We start from the raw sequence: 12145 nt of genomic DNA on the forward strand, positions 1-12145 counted from the left end.
ACTTTAAAACAGGACCTTTAGTTAACCGTGAACCTGCAAAGGCAAAAAAAAATTGTTTAATAAGATTTACTTACAACGAATTTACATGCAATACCTGAGCAGTTTCTTTTAGCTTCCTGTCGGTATAAATAGAGATTTTTAAATCTAAATTTAACATTGTGCTACTTGTCATTTTAAAAGGGAAAATCATGATTCTATAAAATTTAAAACGGATTCATTTGTAAAAAGACAATCAATAAAACGTCAGCTCTAAACAAAACTTTACCATGTTCACTCAATAGCACCAAATTCGTTTAAAACGTTAACATTAAAGATTTAATTTCCTGTATGAACTATTTTAATATGGCTGAAATTCAAAATGGCGGTTTAGTGCACTCATGAATTTCAAAATGGCCAACAAAATGGTGGTCCAGCCGACTGATTACTTTCGAAATGACCGAAAATTCAAAATGACGGTTTCAACAAATCTCAATATTCCTTGCAAGATCAACATGAATAGTCTCATCATCTTCAGCATGAAGCTGAAGGATAGGAACACGGATGCCCAATATCCAAGCATCTAAAAATATATATAATTAAAGGTACTGTTTACACTGTGTACTGTTTACACTGTGTACTGTTTAACCTATATACTATTTATGTTGTGCACTGTTTTATTTTATCATATTGACTTTTAAAGTCAACAACTGTTTACACTGTGTACTGTTTAGATTGTGTACTGTTTACCCTGTGTACTGTTTACCCTGTTTACTGTTTACCCTGTGTACTGTTTACACTGTGTAATGTTTACATTGTGTACTGTTTACCCTGTGTACTGTTTACCCTCTATACTGTTTATCCTGTGAACTGTTTATCCTGTAAACTGTTTACCTTGCGTGTACTATTTTCCCAGTGTACTGTTTACCTTGTGTACTGTTTACCCTGAGTACTGTTTACCCTGTATACTGTTTACCCTGTGTACTGTTTACCCTGTATACTGTTTACCCTGTGAATACTGTTTACCCTGTGTACTGTTTACCCTGTATACTGTTTACCCTGTGAACTGTTTACATTGTGTACTGTTTACCCTGTGTACTGTTTACCCTGTATACTGTTTATCCTGTGTACTGTTTACCCTGTATACTGTTTACCCTGTGTACTGTTTACCCTGTATACTGTTTACCCTGTATACTGTTTACCCTGTGAACTGTTTACCCTGTGTACTGTTTACATTGTGTACTGTTCACCCTGTGTACTGTTTACCCTGTATACTGTTTACCCTGTGAACTGTTTACCCTGTAAACTGTTTACCTTGCGTGTACTATTTACCCAGTGTACTGTTTACCTTGTGTACTGTTTGACCTATGTAATGTTTACTATTTACCCTCTGTACTTTTTACATATTTTACTGTGCCATATTATGACCTAATGTTATTTACTAAGAGTAGGAGTACTGAGCTTGTGAAATTTTTGTTTGACAATATTATCTTAAATATAAAACTAAATTTTGATAATCAGCCCTTTCCTCTAACCTTGGTTCAAACCCTGTAATCTAACCCTGTAATCTAACCCTATAATCTAACCCTGTAATCTAACCCTATAATCTAACCATGTAATCTAACCCTGTACTCTAACCCTGTAATCTAACCCTGTAATCTAACCATGTAATCTAACCATGTAATCTAACCCTATAATCTAACCATGTAATCTAACCCTGTACTCTAACCCTGTAATCTAACCCTGTAATCTAACCATGTGATCTAATCCTGTACTCTAACCCGGTAATCTAACCCTGTAATCTAACCATGTAATTTAATCCTGTAATCTAACCGTGTAATCTAACCATGTAATCTAATCCTGTAATCTAACCGTGTAATCTAACCCTGTAATCTAACCCTGTAATCTAACCATGTAATCTAACCCTGTAATCTAACCCTGTAATCCAACCATGTAATCTAACCCTGTAATTTAACCATGTAATCTAACCCTGTAATCTAACCCTGTAATCTAACCCTGTAATCTAACCCTGTAATCTAACCCTTTAATCTAACCATGTAATCTAACCATGTAATCTAACGCTTTTCACCAATTTGGTTTTGTTTCTGACTTATCCCCGTGGTTTCTTCCAATTTCCAATTTATTCTAATATAAAGCAGCAGCAGTGCTAGCGGTGTAAACCTTTCAACTACAGTAACACAGAACAAGGAAACTAAAACACATAAAAAGTACAAACTTGTGTTGGGGGTTTTGTATTTTGGGGAGGGGGATTTTGTGGGGGAGTTTATTTAAAGAGAATTTTAACATGAAATATAAACTTTAGATCACTGCAAACTCCAGTTCATTTAAATTACTGGATTGACTATATACGGTTTTAACCGGACTGTCTCCAGACTATATACGACTAAAATGGTATGGTATCCAGACCATATACGACTAAAATGGTATGGTATCTAGACTATAGACGGCTAAAACAGAACGGTATCCAGACTATAGATGGCTAAAACAGAACGGTATCTAGACTATAGACGGCTAAAACGGGACCGTATCCAGACTATAGACGGCTTAAACTGAACGGTATCCAGACTATAGACGGCTAAAACAGAACGGTATCTAGACTATAGACGGCTAAAACGGGACCGTATCCAGACTATAGACGGCTTAAACTGAACAGTATCCAGACTATAGACGGCTAAAACGGGACGGTATCCAGACTATAGACGGCTAAAACGGGATGGTATCCAGACTATAGACGGCTAAAACAGGACGGTATCCAGACTATAGACGGCTTAAACTGAATGGTATCCAGACTATAGACGGCTAAAACAGGACGGTATCCAGACTATAGACGGCTAAAACGGGACGGTATCCAGACTATAGATGGCTAAAACGGGACCGTATCCAGACTATAGACGGCTAAAACGGGACCGTATCCAGACTATGACGGCTAAAACAGGATGGTATCCAGACTATAGATGGCTAAAATGGTATGGAATAATCCAGATTATATAGTCAGTCTAGTACTTCAAATGAACCAGAGTTTGCAGTGTCGGGTCCAAATTTTGTGTGGGGCCCCATGTGATCCCATAGAAGGTTTATGAATGATCAAAATTTGAAAAATTTGTGCTTTAAAGATTTAATTTTTGTAAAATTTTTAAAAACCTTGAAAATCCGCGAATTTGTTTCATAAAATCTGTAATATTCTTTTCTTCTTTGGTTTTCAATGTTTACAATGAGAAAACGCTCACAATTGAAATAGAAGATGGGCGCAAAGCGCCCTAAAAGCCTAGTATTTTCTATATTTCTACAAAATAATTTATATTTCTGCAAATATTCTATATTTCTATAAAGTATTTAATATTTCTACAAAATAAGTCTATATATCTAAAAAATATTCTATATTTCTAAAAATAATATGCTTTATATTAATTAATTTTTACTAAAATTTAGTATTTGTACAAATAAACATGTTTTTAACATTCATTCTGTCAGAAACTATGGAATGTTAAGATTAACTGCAAGAAGAAATTTCCAAAAATAAGTATAACAGTTATAAATTCATAGCTGAAAACTTTATTTAATTGTGGATATCGAGATCAATGCTTGATCTCCTCTTTTTGTTAATCTGCAGATTAATTATTTTGATTTTGATTTACAGGAATTGTATAAAATTCATCCAATCAAAGTCTTATTTGCATAAACTGAAAAACCAATTATAGAAGCCGGGAATTTTTCACACAGCCAAAAATAGAACTCTCATTGGTTAGAACCCAGCAATGCAGTGATATGAAAAAGAACTTTCATTGGTCAGAACTCAGCAGTGATATCAAAAAGAACTATCATTGGTTAGTACCCAGCAGTGATATCAAAAAGAACTCTCATTGGTCAGAACCCAGCAGTGATATAAAAAAGAACTCTCATCGGTTAGAACCCAGCAGTGATATCAAAAAGAACTCTCATTGGTCAGAACCCATCAGCGATATCAAAAAGAAAGGATTAAAAAGAAGATCAAAAGTGTAAATATTTTATATTTAAATTAAGCAAACAGGATTAAGGGTATCCATGAGTATACATTAATTATTTTCTATATCTTTGCATTATTTTTTTTTCAGTTTGGACAACAATTCACTGAAAATGAGTTTTTACCATGATTTTATTTTTTTTCTATTTTTTCAACCTGATTGTGTAAACCTTTCAAGAATTGTTATCTTTAAATATCAAAGGTCCACGAGATTGAGTTGCAAAGACATAGAAATAATAAAATCTTGCTGTTGCTGACCTGTTTTCCCATATGATGTATCTGTTCGTTAAAATTGTTGTATGCTGACTCTATCACTAGACCCGCAGGTTCCAACAGCACCTTTAAATATCTTCTAAATTTAATCGAAGGGACTATTTTTACAATTTAAAATGACTCTCTTTTTTAGAGAATTATGGCCGCCCTTTCAAACTCTATTTATATCTAATCAAAAATGAGGAACATTTTACTGTTATTCTAGCTTAAAAAGTGTTTAATTCTAATTATTTCCAACATTGTCTCTGTCCACATGTCTATTCTATTTAGAAAGCACTCGAAACTAGGCTTAGTTATTCTTGATGAGAAATTTTTTTTTGAGAAATTCATGATTTAAAACTTGTTTCTGTAAAACCCAATTCCGTTTATTTTAAAGCACAAGTATAAAAACTTCCTTGGCCAACAAACTGAATATAATAATATATTTATTTATATTTTAGGAGAAGAAAAGTTTAGAAGAGCTTTCCTTAGACTTATGCATCATTGTCCATTTATAAACTAAAAAGAATAAATATATATAAACAAACTTACATTAATAAACTACAAAGACTAAAAATATGTATAAACAAACTTACATTTATATGATAAAAAGAGTAATATTATATTATATAAAGAAACCTTTATTTATAAACTAAAATAGTAATATTATATTAACAAACTTACATTTATAAACTAAAAAGTGTAATATTATATTATATAAACAAACCTATATTTATAAACTAATATTATAATATTATATTAACAAACCTACATTTATAAACTAAAATAGTAATATTATATTAACAAACTTACATTTATAAACTACAAAGAATACTATTATATTACATAAACAAACCTATATTTATAAACTAAAAAGAGTAAAAATATATATAAACAAACCTACATTTATAAACTAAAAATAAATGATACCATAGAAACAAACCTATATTTATAAACTAAAAAGAGTAATATTATAGAAACAAACTTACATTTTGAACTAATATGAATGATATTTTATAAACAAACTTGCATTTATAAGCTAAAAGAATAATATTATATAAACAAACTTACATTTAAAAACTAAGATCAACAATATTATATAAATAAACTTACATTTTTATAAACTAAAATGAATGATATATGTATAAACTAAAAAGAATGATATTATAGAAACAAACGTACATTTATGAACTAATAAGAATGATATTTTATTAACAAACTTACATTTATAAATTGAAAAGAGTAATATTAAATAAACAAACTTACATTTATGAACTAAAATTAATGATATTACTTAAACAAAGATACAATGATAAACTAAAAGAATGATATTAAATAAACAAATTTACATTTTAAAATTATAGAAAAACATTTATATAGACAAACTTACATTTTAAACTTCAAGAATAACATTTATATCAACAAACATACAATGATAAACTAAAAGAATGATATTATATAAACAAACTTACATTTATAAACTAAAAAGGATAACATTATGTAAACAAACTTACATTTTAAACTTAAAGAATAACATTTATATAAACAAACTTACATTTTAAAATTAGAGAATAACATTTATATAAACAAACTTACATTTTAAACTTAGAGAATAACATTTATATAGTACAAAGTGAGTTTTTTGTATATGTTTTCAAGACTTCCATTTATAAGACAAAAATCTAATACTCGCAATAACTAAAAACTAAACTTTCCTTTGCATAAAAAGGTTCTAAGATAATATAATTAATCAACCTGTAAGAATAGCAATGGCGGCCCCCATAGAGTGTCCCCACACAATCAGCTGATCTCCGTTCAAATTTTCCGTAACCCAGGTTAAAGCTGGCATAAAAAATATATTTTTAAAGAGACAGTTGACGTACTGTTGTTAAAGTCACTCTAGAATGGTGGCATATTCTAATCACAATCGTACCACAAACATTTTTTTATAAAAAATGCAGAAGATATCCAGCTCTTTAGAGCGCAGAATTTGCGGATTTTTGTTTCTGAAACAATGAAAGAACCAGCTAGAATAAATAACTTACCAAACTAGAAAAGCAAAGCTATCTTTAAAAGTATTGATAAGATAAAGGGTTAAAGGGAACCATCGTGAATCAGACGATCCATCTTGTACAGTACTTTCTTCAGTTATTTGGCCTATAACAAGCAGTTATATCAATTAAATCGTGGGATGGGAAAAATATATAATATGTAACTGGTGTCGTTTTAAATGGTTTTCAAGTAGCTGAAATTCTACTAATCAAGTAAAATGCACTTTCTGTATTTTCAGTTCATTAAATTATTCAAAATCATAACTTGAGTCGATGTATCTCTGATTGACAATGAAAACTAGAAAAGCTCTAAAAGAGAAAGACGACTTTTAGACTCAAGTTATGACAGATTCAAATCACTGAATAAGTCACTACTAAAACTGTTCGCTTTGTAACAGTATCAATACACATATTTTCTAAAATGGCATCCTTTTCCACAGTTTTCTAGTTCTCACTGTAAGCTGGCAAAACAAATTTTATTAGGTAATGAAGGGGCAATTATAATGAAGACCAACACCCGTTTGAAAGGGATAACATACACATGTACAAAAAAAAAATTTCAAACATCAGCCCTCAGAAAGTATAAAAACCCCAGATTGGAAATTCATGTAATCAACCTAAACTAAGATATTGGTGCGTACTCAGTGAGCTGTATTGTACTGCAGTGAGCTGTATTGTACTGCAGTGAACTGTATTGTACTGCAGTGAGGTGTATTGTACTGCAGTGAGCTGTATTGTACTGCAGTGGGCTGTCTTGTACTGCAGTGAGCTGTAATGTACTGCAGTGAGCTGTATTGTACTGCAGTGAGCTGTATTGTACTGCAGTGAGCTGTATTGTACTGCAGTGAGCTGTATTGTACTGCAGTGGGCTGTATTGTACTGCAGTGAGCTGTATTGCAGTAAGTTTTAGTAAAGAGTGTAATGAAAATGCTATATTTACCTATGTCTGACGAGTCTCCAAACCCTCTATAGTCTATCGCTATTATTCTAAACAAAAATCAACAGATGCAAAACAATTTAAATTTTGTCTACAAATGTGTAACGTATAAAATAAGAAATTTGAAACCTTGAAGAGAAGAAAAAATTCAAAAAACAATTTCAGTTATCACATTTTCTTTTTTATTTAAAAAGTAGCTGTAGTGCCCGGCGTTACGCGTGGAATTTAAAACTATTTGGACATTTAAAAAAAATATAATTATGTTTTCGCCTTTGTCACCTCTACCCATTTGGACGGCCGGCTATAGACAACATAATTATGTATATTTACTTATAATATGGCTTTACTCTATAGATATATTTTAAATCTAGATTGTTATTAGTATTTTAAGCATTGTGTAGGAAAAATATTGAATATGTTTAAAGAATCTTAAAGTGCATTTTCATCAATTCAAAAAACCTATGCCTAACAAAAATAAAAAGCGATAATATGCAATAATGCAGCAGTTAGTAATGCTTAACCTAACCTAAATTTACAAATATAAATATTTTTTGAAGTTATTTTTTTCAAGCCCTATCACCGTGAAATATTTTTACTGTTAAGGAATAGTAATTTAAATGAGTTTTTGAAAATAGTTTTTTAATGCAAAGGGTAGGGTTCAAAACTGAAAAATTTTCCTCTAAAAACAGACTAAAGGGGTGCTGGGAATTCACGCCTTCCCCCCACTGTGTTGTTGCCCTAGAAATCTCATTTTTGACAATATCACAGTGAAATATTATTTTTTTAAAGAAATAGTAATTAACAAAGGGTAGGGCACAGACCGTACAGGGCGTGTAAAAAATCTAAAATATCCCATAACTTTTTTGTGTTTAATGTTACAGGTTGCTTCTGTCAAATCTTGATATTTGTCTCATATTTGTCTAAAAGTTTTTTACATTTTTTCCGAGCTTTGGCATTTTGTTCAACTCTAGCTCACACAAAGTATTTAAAGTTAGCGGTCTAATTTATTTTCAAATGAGCTGGCCTTAAAAATTTGGGCTATGAATATGCATATAGCCTTATAACTATATTCTAAGGCCTTTTTCTAGAGGGGGAGGGGAGTGAGACGCCCCCCCCCCTGTTTTTACATATTTTAAGTCCCCCAGCCTTTGGTTAAAACCGTAAAGACCACTTGAGATTTAACTGAGAAATTATGTAAAACAATGCTGATGTTTTTTGGTAACATAATGGATGGGCGCATTCAAGGTTTCAAGAATAGTTAGCGCTATTTTTTTTAGGAACAAGAAAACTGAATTTCCACCAGCCAAAAGCAAACTTCTTATATTAAGTATTTCTGATTTGAAAAGGCAGCTTAACTTCCGGGCATGACTTTCCAAACGAGGAGGAAAATGTTGATTGTTCAGTTCAAGGGTACTGAGTCATTTCACATTATATTGTAAACGTACTTTCAAACAACGCTACTATTGTTCGACCTTACAACTTTTTCTTTCTTCCATAAGAATGTTGACAACAGTACTTAATCTAGAATAGCATGTATGTTATGATGTAAACAAAGGCTGAACTTCCTTAAACAGATATAAATAATCCGCTGAACTTCATTATACAGATATAAATAATCCGCTGAACTTCCTTATACAGATATGAATAATCCGCCGAACTTATACAGATATAGATAATCCGCCGAACTTATACAGATATAGATAATCCGCTTAACTTCCTTATACAGATATAAATAATCCGCCGAACTTATACAGATATAGATAATCCGCTGAACTTCCTTATACAGATATAAATAATCCGCCGAACTTATACAGATATAGATAATCCGCTGAACTTTCTTATACAGATATAAATAATCCGCCGAACTTATAATGATATAGATAATCCGCTGAACTTCCTTATACAGATATAGATAATCCGCTAAACTTCCTTATACAGATATAGATAATCCGCTGAACTTTCTTATACAGATATAAATAATCCGCTGAACTTCCTTATATAGATATAAATAATCCGCCGAACTTATACAGATTTAGATAATCCGCTGAACTTCCTTATACAGATCTAAATAATCCACTAAACTTCCTTATACAGATATAAATAATCCGCTGAACTTCCTTAAACAGATATAAATAATCCGCTGAACTTCCTTATACAGATATAAATAATCCTACAAGGAAGTTTAACTGCCTTTTTAAATCAGAAATATTTACGAGCAAGTTTGGTTTTGGTCGGTGGAAATACACTATAGGATAGTTCAAAACTTTAAAAACTTGCCATAAATTATTAAATCGGAATCCAAATTTAACGAATTTGAGCCGCGTTTCAAGTCCAACAAAAACCGGTTTCAATCGAGCACCGGATCTAATCTTAAACATTGAATACAATTTTCAGTGGCACCAACCATATTTGAGCCGCGTCTCAAATTCAAGCCGCGTCTCAAATTCTTTAAATTCGGCCTCGGATCAACTTTGCTTCTGAAAATTCAGTTTACCTATATCCCCAGCTTTGAAGTTTAAGGTACAACTGAACCCTGAAATAAGAAATTAAAAACTACTTTTTTTGTAGATAATCATTAAAATAAAAAGAAAAATATGAACAGTTAAAGGAACTGTAAGCGTAAAATTCAACTTTCAGGCAAAAAAGGCAATGCAAGGGTACTATTGAAACTTTAATCTGATCAAAAATGCGGAATCGAAAAGTGGTTAGTTCTGATAACTTCTTCATTGTTTCTAATAGGCAAGACATGACCCAGTCACATTTGCAGGAAAACCATAATTGCAAATGAAAAATAAAAAAATGGATTTCTAATTTATGTTTTATCAGACAAATTTGTAAAGGGTATCGTTGTGAGTCGGGCATTGACATCTTTGCAATCAGAGTTACTTTAAATTACGCTAGCTGTCGCTTAAAGGTGATGCTAAAAAACGTTTCTGCAGAAAACTATCAATAAAATAAATATTTTTAACCTTAGCATATTCAGGGTTTGGGTTGATGATCCAGGCTCCGAGTTTAGCCTGAACTTTAGGTTCAACTCTAGCTCCAGGATATACTTTGTGCTTTGGCTCCTTCATAATCCTTGAGGTTTGAGATCCAGAGTCATCCCAGGATCTGATTCCTGGCAGATTTAAAGAAAGATCTGCAGATTTAATTCTATATTGATCCCCATATTGATCTCTTGATTGAAATCTGATTTGAAAAACAGATTGATCACTGGATGGGTCTCTGGATTGATCTCCGGATTGACCTTCAGATTCATCTCCAGCCAGGTTTATAGATTGATCATTAGATAGATCAACAAATTGATCTCCTGATTGATCACTGGATTGATCTCCTGATTGACCTTTCGATTCATCTCCAGACAGGTTTACAGGTTGATCATCAGATTGATCAACGAGTTGATTTCCGGATTGATATCCAGGTTGATTTCCTGAGTGGTCTACCGCGGACTGATTGTGATTGGTCTGTTGTTGCCAGTTTATATTCTCAGATGTAAAGCTGTTTTCTAAAAATATTTTGATTTTAATTTACAGTAAGAGCCACAGATCTGTGGAATAGGAATCACTACTCAAGTGTATTTAATGTTGTTACACAATGGTATAATTTTACCAGTAAATTGTAAACCTTGTCCCTAAGGTTGGGCAAAGTTCCGTTAACGGAACAGAGTTTTTCGAAAATTAACAGAAGTGTCCGTTAACAAATGGTAAAAACCATTAATTTTTAAAACGTATAAAGAACGTATTGGCCATTTTTGAAAAAAATTAACGGTTCAAAAGCTTAAATACTAAGAATAGAACTATTTCTTTACGGTTAAAGATGTCATACAACATTAATATTGTAAAGGATCGTTAACGGATGCGCTGTGAACGATTTCTTTAACCGTTAACAAAATGTTTAACATGTTTTTAAGGTTTAGGATGTTGTCTTCTGTTTTCAAAAGCTTAAATGCTAAGATTAGAACGGTTTCTTAAATGCTAAAAATTTCTTAACCGTTAACGATTTCTCAACCACTAACGGCTTCGCCGTTAACGATTTATTTAACAGTTAACATTTTTTTGCTGCTTTGCACTGTTAACGATTTCATAAAACGTTAAGGACTGGCGCTGTTAATGGTTGTTTAAAATTTTCCGTTTCCATTAATGAAATTTTAACGTTAACTAAGAATAATTAAAAAAAAACAACAGTAAATTCTGTTAACAAACGGACGTGCCGTTCTTAACTGTATAATTAACGGCTACTTGAAATTTAACTTTTTTAACGGCTGGAACTAACTGTTAACAGAAGGTCCATAAAAAGTGCCCAACCCTACTTATTCCTGCGGGGGGGGGGTCAAATTGACCCCTTGTAGTTTTTTACAAAACTAAAAAAGTATTGGTCTATGAGGCTGGTGAAATTTTCTAACTTTTCCTAAATACCCAAAGCTCTCCTTTTAGGACTAAAGCCGCGGGCTTTTATACTAACTGCGTGAATGACTACTTTTTCATGTAACAAACTAAATCTTTGTTTTGACCCATTTTCAGTTGTCAGATTTGGATAACTTTTAGCTTTTTGGAAAGCCTATAAAATAAGGAAACAGATTACACAAGTTTTGAAAAAAAAATTCAAATTACTTGCATACAACCCGTCAAAAGAAATTTTCAAAATTTTTAGTTTTTCCTAATTACACATGGTTATTTAAATTTTGCAAATTTGAAATGGAATGGTGAAGGGCTTATCATTAATGTGTATTTTATCATTTTTTTAAGAACAAATTTGCAAATATTTTTACCATATAACTGAATTTTGCACAAAAAAATTTCAATTTTTGTAAAATTGCTAATTTTTTGGTAGATTCTAAAAGTAGAGCATAATAGCTTTCAAGTCTTTTTTTCTGGGGAGGGGCTAAAATTGTACCCCTCCCCCCCCCCC

The 12145-nt window shown here is 31.8% G+C and overlaps 1 protein-coding gene and 1 long non-coding RNA gene across 2 annotated transcripts; both read right to left on the reverse strand.

Annotated features, from left to right (window-relative positions):
- Positions 1–6371: 6371 nt before the first annotated feature.
- Positions 6372–9773, reverse strand: LOC111715999 (uncharacterized). Its single transcript, XR_002768374.1, has 3 exons — positions 9732–9773; positions 7241–7287; positions 6372–6406 (listed from the first exon to the last, which is right to left on the reverse strand). It is a non-coding gene; the product is annotated as an uncharacterized LOC111715999 (long non-coding RNA).
- A 361-nt stretch (positions 9774–10134) lies between these two features.
- LOC111715997 (uncharacterized) lies at positions 10135–10745 on the reverse strand (the record flags this gene model as incomplete). Its single annotated transcript, XM_023491406.1, is given in 1 exon segment — positions 10135–10745. A coding segment is annotated over 1 exon segment (611 nt), but the record flags the coding sequence as incomplete, so codon positions are not given.
- Positions 10746–12145: the final 1400 nt, after the last annotated feature.

The sequence above is a fragment of the Eurytemora carolleeae genome, unplaced genomic scaffold (assembly GCF_000591075.1).
Source record: "Eurytemora carolleeae unplaced genomic scaffold, Eaff_2.0 scaffold1924, whole genome shotgun sequence".
Lineage (NCBI taxonomy): Eukaryota > Metazoa > Arthropoda > Copepoda > Calanoida > Temoridae > Eurytemora > Eurytemora carolleeae.